Genomic DNA, 18,670 nt, shown 5'->3' on the forward strand with positions numbered 1-18,670 from the left:
TGGTAGAACCCACGTTCCATTCAGGCAGATGGGACTGAACACCTGGTTATACCTGATTTTAACACCTGATCTGTAGCACGTAATACGTGTCCCCAGATGAGTGATCAGGATGCAGCTCACATGCTAATGCTGGGTGTGCCGGTGTACCTGTTGTACCTGACAGGAAGTTGCTCTTCTGTTTCCTGTTGCTGCAGCAATGCATGGACCTGCGGGAGCGCCTGCTGGGGCAGCAGAGAGACACTCAGGCGTCGCTCGACCGCCTCAAAACTCTCATTAGGTTGATCCAACGCGACCAGCTCATCCAGGTCACCATGACGACCACCGCCACCATCGCCACGTCACTGCTCTCACAGTCCTGGATCAAATCCACCAGCACCACCGCCGCCGCCACCCCGCCGGGCCCCTCGGCCACGCCCCTGCAGACAAGCCACAGCCAGGACGACGTCAACATCTAGCCCCGCCCACCAGAGCTCCGAGTTTTTCCACAGAGGGCAGCGGTGATGATTTCTTTAGTCAGAAAAATATTGATGAAGAGCCTCTATCCTCCACACGATTCAAGTATTTTTTAAAACCCAACACCTACAGTGCTTACGAGATTTCTTTTTTTAAGTTCTTTTCTATTTATTAACATTCTTGGCCTTAATGTATTTATTACAAAAAGTTCGATTACAGCGTGGCGGCGGGAACGCGCGGCCCAGAAGATATTTCCCTTTTTTGAAACACAGGTCTGATTCCTGTCCTGCGTATAGAGAGAGAGAACAGTAGAGTTAGAGTAGATCCAGGATGGATGGAAGTGGACGGACTGTACATTGATATATCTGAGTAAATGTTTGTTCTCATTCTCCTATGAACAATGTTTTTGCCATAATGATTCAGGAAAATGTTTTCATCGTGTATGTGAACGCATACGAGCCTTCAAACAAAAGCAGAGAATAACTTTTTTCAGTATTAATAGAGTTAAAGTCAAAGAAAAAAAGTATTTAAGATTAAACTACAGAAATTAGCATTTCTAGTGGAGATTTTAGTATTTTCATGCTGATGCCTGTTGAAAAATGTAAGTTTGGAGTATTCAAGGGGATCACTGTACATATGTTGTATTATTATTATTATTATTATTATTATTATTATTATTATTATTATCACCATCATGATCATCGCAGGGTTTTTCTTTTTCGGTTTTCAAACTTTACCGAAGTCACACGTCTGAACGAGACGAGTTCCTGCTCGTTTAAAACATCCACTTCCTGTTTGACAGCAGAGCCAGAGAAACATGCCAGACATATTTTCATTAAAATTCATTTCCTATTTAAATCAATAATAAATATTGATGCATCTAGATTGTAAAAATAACTGCAGAGCTTCACATTCTCTTTAAGGTTTAGTCAAAGAAAAGCAGAAAACAAACCATGCAAACTCTAATCTTTGCTCTTGAAAAACTAAGACTGCACTTAAAAAGTCAAAACTGCTCTGAAGCTCTGAATGATATGAGTTATTAGAAAACCATTTATAAAAACCGCTGAGCCCGACATTAAACTGGATTTAATTGGTTCAAACACCATGATGGTCAGATACCATGAGCGCTGAGAGTGAACCAACACAGACCTTACGGGAGGTTCACACACAGGCCCAGCACTGAGTTTGTCTGCTGCTCACCGTGCAGCCAGTGCACGCTCTGCTGGACAGGCTGGGTCACTCCTCATTCATCCTCAGCACATTATCTGCATCATGCTCAGTTTGAAAAACCCAAAATGTTTCAGTATCAGATACGTGTATGCTGAAGCAGACAGAAGAAGCTGCTTCCACATTTACGAGGGGTCAACACAACACGTTTAATCTGGAGAGTTTTACTCCTGATGTGACCTCAAACTGATTTTTGTCTCATTTCAACATCACCCATCAAAATACTGAGTCAAGTCCTGTTAGACCACAGAAGAAACACATTCACGGCTTTAATATTAAGAACCAGCAGATCTTCAGTAGTCGCTGAATAAACTGTAAGCTGTGTGTAAGTGAACTTCTTTCTTCGTGCTGAGCTAAAGTAAAAAAATCCCGCTCTGCTGTCACAGGAAGTGATTGGTTAAGTGGGTGGGGACCGCCGTGTTTGCTCACAGCTGCACTCGAACACGCCGGCGTTCAGTCGATGTGACGCACCCGCCCCCTCTCACCTTTAACCAGTATAAAAAATATGCCAAAAACATTTTGTTGTTTTTGTACTGGGATCAGTAATGTGCTTTTTTTCTTCCCCTGCCCGTTTTTATATTTTTCGCTTTTTTTACTCGTGTTTTTCGAACAGCGACAAGCCTGTTAATCCGACAGATGAACACTGCCTCAAGTACAAATCGTTTGAAATCCAGGGTTTGCGTCTTTGTTGCGTCATTTTATAAACACGTTGATCGGAAATGGGACCGCTCTGTCAAACTGTCGGCGGGCCGGGACGCCGCTGTCAGTCCATTTGTCTCGCTAGTCTTCCTGCTGGTCCAGAGAGGTTCCATTTGAGTGTTATGAAGTTAGATTTAGTACATTTTTTATTTCTTTATCATGCAGCTCTCAACTTCCTGTCGATGCACAAACATGAAGAAACGGTCAGAAAAACGAAGGCTTTATCAGGAGGACGGGAAGGAATACATAAAGACGTGATTTTATTTTATGAGTCATATCAAGTCCAAAATACCGAAAAGATCCTTAATGTTGGAGAAACATCATCTGCACAAAAGATTAAAAAACAGCCAAGCGACTCTGAATGAAAGAAACGATGAGCAATACATCGGCAAAACGGTTCCAAAGTGACTTCACTCCAAAAACACGTGCAAAGGCCTCCATCGGCTTTTGACCGTGCTGAGAGACAAAAGTGGGCATGGAAACACGACAGCCTGACTTTTCCAAAAGATGCTTTGAAGCTGACGCCTGAAATCTGTGCACCTTCACGTCCATTAGGTTTTAAAGAAAAACTGAATTTTAGAACCTCAACCCAAATCGAATAAATCAGGGGCACCGAGATTGAAAGGATTTTTGGTTTGTTCTGCTTTCATTTTGGCTTAAATCTGCGAACATGTTCATAATGATGGATTCTTGTAACTCCAAGAGTCAGTAACATGAACTGACAAAATAAATAAAAGAACAGACGGTATCAAAAAGGATTAATTTTAAACTACTGAGAGTAAGAAGAAGGCGTAGGTTGTGAAGGTGCACAGACGACAGACACCTCGGCTGACCAAGGGATCCCAACCTCAGATGAACGTCTCTCAGCACCAAATTTTCCTGCGTCCGTCGTTCCCTCCATCGTCAAATGAACAAGTAGTTTTTCAGAATAAGAGCTCTGTCAGATTACAGAGCCTGGAAGGAAAGAATTTTCCTAAATTCTGACCCCAAAGTGCTGATCTCTGAACCATGTGCTCAGGTTAGTGAGTCCTGGTGCAAATAAAATGTTTTACATCAGAGGAAAGCAGCACATTGACCAAGAGATGCACGGGGATCTGTGTGGCTACCTTAGCTAATGAAGTCTTGGATTCAGCCCTTTCAAAATAAAACGGTTCAGTTTATGCTGCCGCATTATTAGTCAACACAAAAGGTCATCAACACCTTTTTTTCCCACTAACTTTGTCCATTTAAAACCATATTATATAATCTTAATTGAAGATTCAGAATCTGCAAAAATCTTTTCATGAATAAGAAATGATCAATAAAACTTTTTAAATTCTCTTGGCATTTTCATAATACTGGGGATCCACATGTTGGACGATAACGTGGACGTCTGAGTTCAGTATCAGGCTGCATCCACAAACACAGATATCTGCTAATTAGTGTTCAGTAACAGTAATCAGTTAGAGCCCTGGAATTTCACCAAAACTGAAGCTCAGACTTCTTGGACGACCTTTTGGTACAGTAACCTCACAGCAGCCATATTGTTTAAAAGGCACCAACAGCACAAATTTGGTCCAGTCCAGACTCCAGTTGGCTGAGGTGAGGCCTAGCAGACAGCTAGTAGCTACAGCCACCAGTGTCACCATCACCTGCCAGTCAAAGAGGTCCCGCGAACTGCAAACTTTAAACCTGAATACAGTTTAAAACAGTTGAGTTATAAAAACTTTCTTCCCCTTACAGTTGTTTGTCTCTGACTCCAGATATGAACCTCAAACTGTTACGTCTCCTTCTTCTCCAGTATACAAAACTGTCATCTGCATATGGAGACACTCATTCATCTCTTTTACTTCCTCTTATCTTTATTCTGTATCAAAAGTTTCATACAGTTGTTATAATGGGGGAAATTATCTAAAGAGACCAACAGTTTTTGTATCAGGCTGTAAACATGTTTATTTTTACTGACTCACTGCTGCTGCCTCTGGTGGATATTAGAGCTTAACGTAACTTAACTCTTGAACTAAACTCTTCCTGGCTCTGAATTTGAGACGAACCTTCAGTAAAGTGTAAAAACATCAGATTAAATCTTTGAGGGTGACGTGAATGATGCCATGTGATGCATATCGAGCAGGGAAATAAAACCAGAAGGAAACCATATCAGCGCTCTGTGCCACGTCCATGCTCCGCCCCTTTAAAATGAACAAACCTGTCCCTACGAGCGAACCTCTTCATCCGTTTCTAGAAATCCTCTCCGGGAGAAACTGTGCAGTGCTTAAACAGATCTATTTTAATACACGAGTCGACATTTGAACAAAAACATTTTTATATTCTTTTATGGAGGAGCAAAACGAGAAAACAGAACATTGGATTTTCTATTGTTTGCCAGTTCTGCATTCTGACTTCTCGCTTCGGTGTATTATTTTAACCACGAGGAGGCGGCGACGGCGATACGAGGGTGTTTAGATGGAAGTGAAGTGTGTGTTGGCTGTGGAAGTAGAAGTTTTCTTTGTCATTGATAAGGGGACTGTCCAGTGGATAGTGTGTATAGGAAAGTGTTTGTCTTAAATATGCCAATGTAGTTTTTCTTCTTTATGATGCATTAAAAAGCGGATTGATGGAAGGTGGTAAATGGTTAAAGAGTAGTCTCACCTTTTTGTACCAAGTTCTTACGAAAAATTTAATCATTAATAAACAAAATTCAAGAATAAAAACGGCTCAAATTTGTTTTATTCTTAGCAGTTTCTCTACAGTCTGCTCTTATTTTGAAAGTCCAGCCCTTGTGTTTCCTAGCAGCTGACTCACTGATGAGGATTTTTCTTTGGTGGTCCTCCTCCAGCTCTCAGACCACCTGAAGGAATGGGATTTTCCCTACACGTTCACCTCTTATCTGAAGAAAACGTGGTTCAGAGCAGGAATGAATCACCTTCACACCAGAAAGCCGAGGGCTGAACCTGAACTCACCTGCGCACGGGTCTCCTCAGGCTCGGATTTTACTCAATTGTAGATGAGGATTCTGATTTCTGCTCAGTGTGAAGCAGAACTTTCTGAATTTGAGGCTCACAATGAAATCAGAGCGTGCTCAGTTTGAGCAGTTACAGGTAAAGTGACCTCAGGAGAGGCTGAAGATGAGATCGGCTGAATTTAAATTGGGGACAGAAAATGGGGCAAGCTGACCGTGTACCTGCATGCTCATTGGCTAATGAACATACACTTCTTGGACGAATCTGCTCAGCATCAACCAACCTTTTTTCTCCAATAACGCGTAAAGTCCAACAGTGGAAAGAAAAATCTAAACAAAAACAGGTGAAAGCAGAGAATTTATCACATATAAAGGTACATATAAAAGATAAACCTCTGGGTGTCTTCTGTCAGGAAAACATTCTGTCTGTACAAACCTGATGAAGACGGCGCTCTGAGGGTTTGAGGTTGTTACAAAAACAAAACTTACTGCAATCAGTTTTTACATTTGGCGGTCTGCACTCGACAGAAACGCAAAATACCACAAACATGGAAACGGATTCCAGCTTCTCGTCCAATCAGATCACCTCCAGTGTTATTACTTCATTAAAGATGAAACACTTAAACTATAAATAAAACCAGTAACGTCACCACCATGAGTCCAAACGTGAAGGTTCATGCTTGGAGGTTCACCTTGCATTTGACCTTTTTAAAAACGATAAGAGTTAAAAAAAAAAAAGAAAAAAGAAAAATCAGTTGCCGCCGTCCTTCAGGGCATCACCTGTGCAGGTGGGCAGCGGGAGCCGAACACTGTGTGGACGTGCTCGATGAGGAGCTCAGCGAAGATGTTGATAGGGGTCAAAGCGGTCAGGGAGATGGAGCCGTGACGAGGCCAGACCAGGTTCACGCCAAAAACACACGCCAAGTTAGATGGAGACATCTTGTTTATGATGCTTTCCTGAGACACCTGAAGGGGGCGCCGCACAGGCGAGAGAGAGGGAACAGAGAAAAGACATCAACAAACTGGAAAGGTGCTGCAGCATTCAGTTTGACCTGCTGGTGGCAGTGGTGCCTCACTGTTAGAGTAAAGTCACCGATACACAAACAAGTCCGACAGATCAAATGATGTTTTTGTATATTTAAGATGATTTTTATTGTAACTTATTTCCATATTCGAAGGCGTTGCTGTTTGAGTCGTTTCATATGTGATGTCACAAGCATATAAATCAGCTGCTGAGACTGCTTCATTTTACAAATCTGACCAGCCATCTCCGTTTACAGTCTCAACTTTACAGCAATAAAAATCTGTTTGCACCAATCAGCTGTTTGTGTGTCTGATCGATCACCTCCTGATTGGTGCTTCTCAGACTCATCTGAGCTGTGACTCACCTGGTGCAGGAAGCACAGCAGGTACTTTGCCACAATGAAATTATGTTCAGGTAGACTCTCGACGATCTGTTTGCATCGGGTCACCCGCAGACTGCTCTCCACATCTGCAACCAATCAAAAACCACTTTAGTCTCCAGAGAACACAGCCCCTTTTTCTTCTTCTCCTGCACAAATGCGAAAGTGCGGGACTCACGGAGCAGCTCCTGGACCTGGCTGTAGACCCGGAAGGTGAGCAATGGCTCAGGAAGCTCTCTGAGGAATGTCTTCAGGATCACGGCAGGAACGTGCACGTCTCCTATCTGCTCGAAGTTCACCGGCTTCCCTGCATGAGTTTAAATAAAGTTAACTTTATTGACAATGCTATTTTTCACAGATCCTGAACTCAAATTTATCCACAAATTTTAAAAATGAAGATATGAAAATAAAATAAAAAATAAGATATTTTTTATAAAATAAAAAATAGCCCAATAGAAAAAATGGAAACAAAAACAAATATTTGAATCAAACTACAAGAAACAAAAAATAATACATAAGATAAATATAATCAAACTTCATAAAATAACATTAATAAATTGGAACTACAGCAGTGTAGCTTATATGAGTGGAAAAGGGATTGAAGAGGTTTTTTGGGTGATCAGTACAGTAAAATCATGAATCAGAATCACCAGGAGCTGCTGTGATCGATTGATCACCTGGAGATTGATCTGTGATCATGCTGATCTTAAATGTTACGTTCATGAACACGAGCCGTTTCCCATTTCTCACAGTTATCTCCATCTGAAGGCGTCGCCTCGCACGGCAGGAAGTTCATTTAATGCAACGTTGGCCTCAGCATGACTTCCTGTCTGTTTTGTTTTTTTTCTGACGATCTGAGAGCCCCTTCTGCTGAGGCAGGGAGACCCCACTCACCCAGGTTGTAGAGTTTCTGTACTTCCTTAATGAGCTGAACCCGAGCTGATCGCCTGAAGAGCCCCTCAGTCCTCAGACCTGAAACACACCGTGATGCATTCACTGACATCAGCTGAAAACGTTTTTCTCCGGTTTACAGTCGACTGCAGATCATCTCCTCACAAACTCTAATCACAGGTCTCACCTTACTGACCTCACTTTATCTGACTATCCAGACAGAGCTCTCAACTGGATCAGGTGACCCTGAACTCACTGTTCTGAGATGAAGCCTCACCTTTCTCCTTCAGGTATGTGACAGTCTGGGTCATCACAGGTGGGATGACGGCCTCTCGGTTCTTCTCTCTGATGCTGTCAGAAAACACGTTTCATTGATTAAAACTGCTCGTTAGCGATCGACTAAACTACAGAGGGACACTCACTACTGCAGACTAACGCCGAACTGCTGGGTGGGCAGGGGGGGCCGGGGCGGGGGTGTTTTCACAGAGGGCGGGGGTCCTCCTTTCTGGGTCGCTCGCAGCTCCTCGTCATGTCTGTGGAGAGACGATAAACACGGTGAGGAGTCGTTGGGCGTCCGAGCCGTTGGGCGTCCGAGCCGAGGAGCACCGACCTGAGCACTTCTGGAGGGATGAAGAGCTGCTCGTAGTTCAGGTGTTCCCGAAGCTCAGCCAAGTAGTTCACATACGTCAGCTTCCTCCCAAACTTGTGACTGCAAACAGAGAAGAAGAAGAATCAGCTGCAGCGTGACCGAGAGCAGCTAGAGAACTTCCTGCTAAGCCTCAGGTGTGCTCAGGTACATCTGTACCTGATCAGAGGTTTGAAAAGGTTCCAGACGATTCGGATGAAGTTGGTGGGATGGACAACGTACAGAGCCTTCAGGTTCTTCTTGTACCTGAAACACATGTGAACACACCTGCTGAATAATCCACTAAAATGAGCAGTCTGGTTCTCGGTCCATGATCTGTGGCTCTCCCTGACGGTTCGTGATACCACGGTAACCTGACCGATACCACTTCTCAGAGACAGGTGAACAGGTAGAATCGACCCTGACGCACCCCTCAGGACTCATTGCTGCACCTCAACACAACTTTAAGCACATTTGAAGAGCTAAAGAGGTGCAGATATGTCCCTCAGTGCCGAGCCTGGTACCACATTTTTTAAAAGGTCATTTTTTGCACTTTTACAATTAAAAAGGTCCAAATAAATAGAATCGGATTGAATCGAGTTGAATGCAAAACTGATCGACCGCCCAGCCTGTAGACCCCGGCGGCTGTTACCTCCTCTGACTGAAGGCTGGAGTAAAGCTGGAGGTTCTAGTTCTCCACAGAAACGCTAAAACGTCTCTGAGACTGAAGCTCGGAGTAAACTGTGGAGGGTCTGAAAGGGTTTCCTGCTGTATAGGAGCTGATGGTGCAGCTGGTCCACACACTCTGACGTCACACTGAGCATGCTCTGTAGCAGACCTGAACTTGAGGTTCTGGTCTCTGGGCTCTGCAATAAAGCGCTGAACTTGACTCATAAAGAGTACAAGAAATTGAGGTGACCTACTTCCTGTCGAACTCGCTGTAAGCCTCTCGTAGCCACTTGAGAGACGGCTTGTTGCTGCTCCTCAGGCCATAGTGAAAGTACACCAGGATGTAGTCCATCTCCACGTACTGGTCCAGTGTGAACTTCAGGTACCTGCAGACAGAGAACATTGTGAAAACCAACCACAGAGGACCTGTATGTCTCTGACCATGGCAGGCTGCAACATGGACTCACTCGAGCAGGCGGCGGTGATTCAGCTGGTGCGAAGGTGGTAGGCAGCAGCTGCTAAAGACAATCAGCTTCCTGCCGTAGTGGTCGTCCCCTGGAACCAAAAACGGCGAGAATATTAGCAGATCGTTAGCATTGGTGGATCGTTCTGAACTGGTTGACTGAAGCGGAGCTTACCCGAAACCTGGATGATGCCGTGTCGAGCCACGTCGTAATACGGGTGGGAGGGGTCGAGACTTGGTGTGCTGACTGGAGGAGCTGATGGACCGTCTGTGACACAACTGCCCTCCTCCTCCTTCTGCAGCTCTGTTAGAGGAAGAACCACCTGAGTAACTCACACCGACAGTGTCTGTCTGTCTGATTGAGTGTGTGTGTGTCTCTGCCTGCCTGCGTGTGTCTGAGGTGCATTTGAACTCTTTAAAGTTTTCCTTTACAGCTGACTGATCAGCTGATCCATCAGGAGCTTCCACATTTAGTCAGTAACAGAAGACCCTTCACAATAAAAACCTGCAGATGTAACCACTGGTTATATTTGAGATTAAAAAAAGTAACTGACCAATCAGATCTCTGGAAAATGACCTCACCATTGTGTCTGTAGTAAAGTGTGAAGTGGGCGTGACACTCGTCAGCTTCAGTGAGAGCTATAAATTCTGATTAATAACCCTGATATGACGCCAAGCTGCTCCCCTCTCCTTTGAAGAAGTCAAAGTTTAGCCTGAGAATAATCACATGTGATAAATTGCTCATTTATGAACCTGAGGAGAAGAAATTACACATCAGTGTTTCCCCGTCACAGCACAGACTTCCAGAATAGAACAGTTCCACTTCTGGACATTCCTCTGACGTTACTGACACAGACCTGAAGTTATTGTTTCACAATTTCTAATCTTAGCTTTCTCTGTAACATCAGTCTCTCTGCTATCAGAAGATCTGTTTCTAATTGGTCAACAGCTGATAACTTCGCCTCATTCATGAGACTCGAGCCAGACTGGTAACAGGAACCTGCTCCTTCTGACCTCATCAAGGTCTTATCTGCTGCTCTCGGTCTCCATGTTCAAGTCAGGCTGCCCTCAGAGGTCCCAACCTCAGACACAGCTTCACAAAGACTATCCAAACACAGTTAGACACATCATCATCATTATCATCGTCACCATCATCACCACCTGAGTTTTGGCTGAGTTTTTAGAAATGACCGGTGATTAGTTCTGAATTCCAAACGTGTAGCTCCGCCCATTTCCGAGATGACTTCCTGAGATCAGTGATTATCAGGGTGGAAACTGGAGCTGTAATCTGTGCTCGGGAAGTTTGTTGTAAACACACAGCAAGGTTGATAACAGACAGGAAGTGACCCAAGCGCACAAAGGCCGACTTTAGCCCCGAGCAGGAGGTGCCCAACAATCAGAGCCAGGGCGCTGGGCTGTAGTTTTCCTGCTGGAGAAACCGAAAGCTTCGTCTGCAGGTTTTAAAGTGTGCCAGCATCCTGTGACCGCAGGCCAACTCAGACCGCTGTGCTTCCATCGATCCATGTCTAACTGACACGTGTGTTATTTATGTGACCGGACAGCACAGTGACAATGACCTGAAGAGGAAAATGACTCATGCTGTTCAAACATTTCTACAAATAAAAATCTGAAACGTGTGGCGTGCATTTATTTTCAGCCTCTTTTCCTCTAAGACCCCTGGATCAAACGCAGGTCACTAACAGGACACCCACAGGTCACCTCTGTCCAGCTGTTCTGTGACAGCCTCAGAGGTTCCTGAAAGAACAGCAGTGAACAAACAGCAGGTGGGTTTGAAGGAGCGGAGGTTATAAACAGATCTCAGGCTTTGAGAGCCTCACAGAGATCCACTCACTCCATCATCCACAGGAAGAGTAAGCAATGGCTGCAAGGCACACAGTCACTGTGGAGCAGCTGCAGAGATCCACAGTCTGTCCACAGGTCATCAGTTATAATAGTCATAATAATAATAACAACAAATTTTATTTAAAAGCGCCTTTCAAGACACCCAAGGACAAAACCAAGACCAATAAAAAACAAGATAAAATAAACAAACAATAAGTTCACACAGAAAGAGGCGATAAGAAGGCAGAGCAAGTTGGCTAGAAGAAAAAGATGGAATTGAGCGAGCAGAAGAGGTGGTGCTTAACAGGTCTGAAAGGTAAGGAGGAGCAAGGTTATGAAGGGCCTTGAAGGCGAACAGAAGAAGCTTGAATACTATTCTGAATTTCACAGGAAGCCAGTGAAGTTCCTGAAGGACAAGGGTGATGCGCTGGTAGGAGGGGGTTCTGGTAATAATGCGGGCAGCGGAGTTTTGAAACAGTTGAGACCATGTAAGAGAAAATTACAATAGTCACTGTGGGAGGTAACAAGACTATGAACAAGAATGGACACAGACTGAGTCGAAAGAGAAGGATGTGAACGGGTGAGATCATTGGTCTGCAATTTATAGGATAGTGAGCTGTCAAGGATAACACCAAGGCTCTTAACCTGATGTGAAGGGAAAACTGTGGAGTTGTCAATAGTGAGAGTGAAATGATTTGCCTTCAGTAGGTTGGATCTAGTGCCAATAAGTAGAATTTCAGTTTTATCCTCATTGAGCTTAAGAAAATTGGAGCTGAACCAGGATTTTAACTGGGATAAGTAATCTGAAATAGAAGAAGTTGGAGGGAGGAATCGGACCTGTGGGAGAGATATAACTGGGTGTTACCAGCAAAACAGTGAAAGTAGGGATCAACTTTAAAATGGTACCAAGAGGGAGGATGTATATTATGAAGAGAAGAGGGCCTAAGACTGAACCTTAGGGTACACCAGTAGTGACTGGGAGTAGACGAGAGCAGAATGATTTAAGTTGGATAAACTGGGAGCGGTCAAGGAGATATGATTGGAAGCGAGCTAGAGGTGTGTCAGAGATGCCAAGAGAGGAAAGTCTGTTTAGAAGGATGGAGTGAGAGAGTGTCAAAGGCTTGAACTTAGATCCATAAGAACAAGAATGTTGAGAAGACTAGAGTCAGCCTCAAGTACAAGACACACAGCAGGGGCTCTGGTCACATGAGACCAAAACACAAACCCAACACTGCACATGAACCTAACGGAGCATCGTGCTCGTCTCCAGCAGGCAGATGAGAAGGTGGACAAAGGTAAAACAGACGGTGCTGCAGAGGAACGCTCAGATACAAGTCTAGACCCAAATCAAGCCACTCACAAACGAGCTCCAGACAGCTGAACTCACATGCTTCTCAGATTTTTACTAAAAACTTCTGAACACCACGAATCATTTTCCTTGCACCTCACAGTGAAGTACAGCCATGTGCTGCTCTGTTACATTAATGTGGGCTGACAGCAACACCGACTCCTAACATCTGAACTCTTCTCAGGCTGACTCAGACTTCATTGAAGATGAAGCTGAGGATGAGGACTTCCTCAGAGAGTGAAACACGCAGCAGCAGATTAAAGCCGGACCTCCTGCTGTGGATCATCTCAAACGCTGTCTGTAACGGTCTGTCGTTTCTCTTCATTAGAGAACATCAGTATGAACATGTACTGTGAGCAGCTGACCCTCCATCATGCAGCTAACCACTGGGTAGAACATCACCACGTCCCTAAGCCTGCAAACATCTGCTCTCCTCTCTGTTTACATTCAACCTTACTGCAGAGCCGAGTGTGTTTTACAATCTACATGACACAGCCACAAACACGACTAGAAAAGCTCTCAGAGCTACCTCACCTACCACAGAGTCAATACAACACCCCCTCCCATTACTACAGGAAGCTCTGAGAAGTTTCCAGGAAAGCACCTGACAAACCAGGACCTGGAAAGCCGCTGCACACTCACCGATTTCTGCCAGCTGCTCCAGATCAGCCGAGGAGCTCATTCTGCTGGAAGAGAGCAGAGACTGATCAAAACAAAAACACACACACACATCTCCGGAGCGAACTGAAACCTATACAGCGCACCTGAAAACACCTGAGTTGCTCTTCAAACTCGCGGTTACCCGCCGCGCGCGCTCTCTTTTCCGTTTTTTTTTAGCTGCACGCGGTTCACGTGGCCCTCCAATCAGTGTTACGAGGAGGAGAAGGGGGCCAGAAACTCACCTGAGGCCGGTGAGGTGACGTTACAAACCGCCAAGCGCACAGGTAACAAACATCCAAACTTCCTCCAACTACCGCGGGCTGGCCGGCGCTCTGCGCATGCTCAGAGCACAGGGGTTTCCCACAGCGACTCTCGGAAAATAAAAGGAAAAATATACTAATAAAAGCAGAACTTTATTTATTTTTTATATTTGTAATCGAAACATTTTTAGATTTAAATCCTGACGTGAGCGTTTGATCTCGGCTCTGAATCACATCTTTAATCAAACTGCTTTTTTAAAGTTTTATTTCCTCCTGAGTGTGACGCATGAGCGCGAGGCAGTAAAAGTGCAGCTGAATCAGGCTTCAAACATCAGATCAAATTATTTTGCCTCAAATGATTTTTCATTCAAATTTTTTTTTTTGTATTTGTGAGATGAACCTTCTTCCTCCTGTTGTTGCAGCAGAAGTCATGTGGTGCGTTGAATTTGTCAATATTTTGTCACATTTTAAACGTTTTCTACCACATGAATATATATTTGTGCATTATCGTTCGGATTTATTTTATTTCAAATAATAAATTTTCTAATTTTAATGCCATATTATTTCTTTATTTTTCTTTGTTGTGTTTATCTTAAAAATAAATTTTCTTCAATACATTTGATGTTTTCCAGGGGTCTCCCCCCCCCCTCTTTTAAATTTGTAGATAAAATTCAATAAGAACATTTAGAGAGTTAAACTGGTGTTTGGTGCACAGAAATCCTAAATCATGGATTTTTCTCCAAAAGGAGCAGTGTGTTCTTTAAACTACACGATTACCTATTTTATAGATGAAGGTGATCACAGAGGGAGGTCACAGCCTTCCTACACTCCAAAGGAAAATCAGGAAAGTGAAGCTGGTGTGAGATTATTATTCTATCATATGTTATCCTATGCCTGTAATCGAAATGAGTGAATCATTATACTTCTGTAAGCCACATCATACTTATTATAGTGAGTATGATCAGTAGTTTTAGTTTACATTATGCTTCTGAATTAAGAAAAATGTGAAAATCATTAGATTTCTTAGATAGGTTTATATTATCCTATACTGTTGATTTACTGTGAATGAATGACAATGTTTCATGACATTTCATACTGCTGAGTTAAGAAGAGCATATTGTGCTCAGAGGCCTTGTTGTCTGATAACGGAGGAGACGGACCACATTCCACAGGAGTTTCACCCCCACCTGTTTTCTGCAAGCAGAAAGACAGGGAGCCAAGGCCATAAGTCAGGCTCAGCCAGGAGTTAGAAAACATGTGAATGTTATGATTTTACGACTAGGTGGGGGCCATCAGAGGCTATAAGAGAGTAACCCTCCACCATTTTGAGATTTGCTGTCTCCCCATCCGGATGGTTTGTGCTCAAAAGTGTTGAATTGTATGTAATAAAGTAATTGTTGATTGAGCATTTATACACCAAGTATTGTCCTTCCTTCAGCCCAAAGATCGAAAGAATTGGGAGGATTTAACACTGGGGATTTATTTAAAGAAGGAAACAGGATTAGAGAGCACAAAGGAGAGGAAACCAAGCCAGCGGTTTGGTTTGTGTCACCTGGGGAAGAAACCATCACCGCTGGAGTTCTCCTCGGGAGGAGATCAAAGGGTTTCCTCTCAGACTCTCTGCAGGACAAAACTTGTGAAAGCCTGACATCTGCTGGACTCTGCTGCCTCCCTCTGATGCTCTTTACAGTCTCTCTAATTACCCTCATCTCTAACTGTCGGTCACCTTAAATTGTTTTTTTTTTTTTAACATTAATGAAACATTTCCCCCTTCTGAGCTTCATCAGGTGAACCCAGGAGAGAGAGGATATATTTTCTGCTACCTGTCTGTGCATTAACATGCATTCTTCACCTGTTAGATGATGCGTATGTAACAGAGTGTATCTGGTTTGGGTGAGTACGCTGTGGCTGTTATCGCTCTGTGGATCTCTCTGAAAGACAGGAGTTTTATGGAGGACAGAGCTGGATTTTCATTTGAATTCTGAGCTCATGTGAACATATGAAGCGTCTCTGGTTTCTTTCAGTGTGATGGCTCCTGCTGAGGCGCTGCAGTTTAAAAGGAAATCCTGCAGGGAAGGATTTACCCACAAACACATTTATATGCAAAGCTGTCACAAACTCTGTGGGGAAAAATTTCCAAGAAAGAGGTTTTTGTCATTTGGTCTGAAGCCGGCAGCGTTTCAGCGATGGGTGAACAAAGAGGAAGTTACACGAGACAGAAGGCAGCAGAGTGAAGAATCAGCAACACAAACAGTGTAACGTCAGACAGAAGCCTGCTGTTTCAAATGAGGCGGTTCAGAGGAAATTAAGCCTTCTCTGCACAGCTCACCCTTTAAAATTCGTTCTTTTAAGCGTACTGCCTTAAAATCACCCATCAGATCAAGACTTCAAACTCTTACAGCCCATCATACCTCAAAATAAGATTCAAATGTAGCATTTTAGGTTCCCTCATATGTTACAGATGTTTGGTGGCGTACCTCAGGGTCTGGCACTGGGCTCACTGACATTTCTTTTTCAAACTGAGCAGCAAATCACACATTTTCTCAGTATCTGTGAAACATGGTTCATGAGAGCACAAAACAGCATGTTCACTGACCAACAGTCTGAAACCAAAAATATTGAGTTTATAATATGATAAAAGAAAAAAAAAAATCCCTCACACCAGAGTACCTGTCTCACAACAGTACCACTTCTTGTCACACGCACTTAGGGAATGAAACACCTTTAATGTTACAGCAGCTTGGAAGTCTGTAACTTGATATGGAACTGTCACCGTTTCACCTACAAATGATTTAGCATCACCAGTTCACCTAACATGCATGTCTTTGGACTGTGGGGAGAAGTCTGAGTACTCTACAGACAGAGAAGGATTCAAAGCGTGAACCTTCTTGGTGTGAGGTGATCCTGATCAGCTCTGGATAAACTTGGTGCTGCTAACAAGTAAAATATGCTGAATGAAACATTAGAGCAATAATGAAAGTCTTAAAACAGAAGCTCAACAGACAGGACAGGACTCTTTAAGTGAAACAGCAGCTACGAGGACGCCTTAAGTTTAAAACTTTAGTTGTATTGGAGTTCAGGCTTCACCTGCAGAAGCTTCAGGTCAAAGATCTGCTCCCTCTAAACCTGAAGTCTATTTGCCGCCATTTATTACAGTCAAAGGAACGAGTGTGATGCACTGCCAGCTGAGGGCGCCTCATTAGGTCTGTTAATGCACACACAATGAGATCCTAACCCAGCATGCTTCTTATATTTCATGGTGTTCTGAGAGTTGTACTACAGCCCCTCCCCTCAGGCTGTAAGGGTTAAATTAGCCGCATTACATAAGACAGTAGCTGTTTATAGCACAGGAAACATGCAGGTTGGCGCTCTGAGCCGTCGGGTTGGGGAATCAGCGACGGCTGTCAGGACCTCAGAGCCAGGAATGTTTGGCGGCACGCTCACGGCCGCTGTGTTCACCACTCCTGCTGACACGATCAGAAATGAGGCACGAGACCGTGGGTGTGTTTCTAGTCGACGCTGAATATTAACGAGCTTCTGGGGCAAATCTGATGACCTGCTCATTAGAAAAACAGGTGAGGGGCGTGAAACCCCCTCTGGTGATACCGTGTATGACTTTATTATAATCTGCTGGCTGTTCAGCTACACACTCAAGCAGAATAATGCACGTTATTAGCTTATCAGCCTGTGACGACAGCCACTGTATGGATTCATGATGATAAGAGCTTCACATATAAGAGCTGACTGCTGGGGAGATGGTTTAGTGCTCCACACAATAAAATACACACCATCAAACTCCATCTGAGAGCAGGGGGGGGGCAAGGACACAAAGGGGAGAGAGTTCTGATATGGTATTCTCTGATTATGCAAATCAAGTATATAGGGACTATGTGACCCAAATATGGAGAGGAATAATGATGAGCCTAATCATAAGCAGGAAGATACTTGACACCTCCACATACAGTAAGACTGCGAGTACAAGTGAAAGATTACAACCACCCCAAATCTAAATATAGTTCAAGGGAAAAAGGAGGGTTTATATAAACTGAGCAGCTCACTGTATGAATTTTCTGATTTATCTTTTAAATGAGAGCAATTAGCACGCAGTCACTTCCTTGGTGTAAAAATTAAGCTTCTTCTAGAACTAACATTGTATTTATTTTTATGAGGAAAGTGGGTTTCTTTTTAGAGAGAAAATAGAAAAAAACTACTCACACTTGGCATGAAAATATTGTATTGAAACCTGGAGATGAAGAAGCCCTCCAGAGATATTTGACTGTACTGAAAGAGAGAACACATGCCTTTGTGTATACCTGAGATAGTGAGAGAGGGAGCTGGGAATCCTCTTCTTCATTATGTGCTTCCACCATGGAGGCTCTATAAATAGAGTCAGGGAGGAGAGATGGAGGGGGAATAAAGCCGAAAAATGCTGAAGGTAACATTTAGACTAAAGGATGAAGATGTTCAGTGTCTTATGTATGCAAGAGGAGGCATCCATCCAACCATCCAAAAATGTCCTTTACTTAAACATGCATCCAACACTTCCTCTGTGTCATCCAGCAATAAAAGAACCTGATTTCATTCAGTTCAGTAGTGCCAAGTGGCAGCCCGGTGATCCACCTGTTTAACAGTTCAGCTATCCATCAACGCCAGCAACTAGTAAGCTTAGGATCATTATTACCCAGAAGATCCAAGTCATCAGCCTAATGCTGAGAAAAGATGGTCATACAAAGCTGATGTTTAAATGTACAACTTGTAATTTTCTTTCCTAAAGACCAGCAGAAAACTGCCCCACCCCTCACTTATGACCTGCCTGCTCAGTTTCACCTCAGCTAATTGGAGTCCCTGAACTGGACCTCTGGACTGTGTTTGTGCTGTTGTATACTTTGGAGCATTTTTAATGACCAACAGTATGGCTGCTGTCAGGTTCAACCTGATCATTTAACCTAATAGTTAAATGATTATTCTTCTTAAGGTACTTTTGACTGTTTCCTTAGTTCTCAGTGAGTTCCCACAGTAATGTTCATGTTTGATTAAATGGCCTCGCATGTCTATAAGACTTGGATCAGCACAAGAAGCACAGCAGCCTGTGATCCTCTGACGGGCCTCTAATGAGGAGTAATTCTACTAACACATCGGTCAAATAATCAATATTACTTAAAAAATATTGAATAAAATAAATGATATCAATG

General features: G+C 43.5%; 2 protein-coding genes across 4 annotated transcripts in view; one reads left to right on the plus strand and one right to left on the minus strand.

Annotated features, from left to right (window-relative positions):
- phf21b (PHD finger protein 21B) overlaps window positions 1–5,069 on the plus strand; it is a 90,660-nt gene extending 85,591 nt beyond the window's left edge. Inside the window, exon 14 of the mRNA XM_040048254.1 lies at window positions 195–5,069. Within this exon, the coding sequence (XP_039904188.1) occupies window positions 195–455 (261 nt within the window). The 3' untranslated portion in view covers window positions 456–5,069. The remainder of the gene's footprint in view (window positions 1–194) is intronic.
- A 589-nt stretch (window positions 5,070–5,658) lies between these two features.
- Window positions 5,659–13,571, minus strand: LOC120744121 (rho GTPase-activating protein 8-like). 3 transcript variants are annotated; one of them, XM_040048277.1, is made up of 13 exons: window positions 13,461–13,571; window positions 13,201–13,244; window positions 9,544–9,672; window positions 9,373–9,460; window positions 9,160–9,291; window positions 8,417–8,503; window positions 8,222–8,320; window positions 8,034–8,144; window positions 7,889–7,962; window positions 7,615–7,692; window positions 6,899–7,027; window positions 6,706–6,809; window positions 5,659–6,283 (listed from the first exon to the last, which is right to left on the minus strand). In XM_040048277.1, the coding sequence occupies exons 2-13, from the start codon at window positions 13,238–13,240 to the stop codon at window positions 6,086–6,088; spliced, it is 1,269 nt and encodes a 422-aa protein (XP_039904211.1). In that variant the 5' UTR covers window positions 13,241–13,244; window positions 13,461–13,571; the 3' UTR covers window positions 5,659–6,085. The 3 variants fall into 3 exon arrangements, with proteins under 3 accessions (XP_039904211.1, XP_039904209.1, XP_039904210.1); XM_040048275.1 differs by having other exon boundaries at window positions 13,201–13,241; window positions 13,461–13,569; XM_040048276.1 differs by having other exon boundaries at window positions 13,201–13,241; window positions 13,323–13,555.
- Between the last annotated feature and the right edge of the window lie 5,099 nt (window positions 13,572–18,670).

This window comes from Simochromis diagramma, unplaced genomic scaffold (genome assembly GCF_900408965.1).
Source record: "Simochromis diagramma unplaced genomic scaffold, fSimDia1.1 OVJJ01000557.1, whole genome shotgun sequence".
NCBI classification, from domain to species: Eukaryota; Metazoa; Chordata; class Actinopteri; order Cichliformes; family Cichlidae; genus Simochromis; species Simochromis diagramma.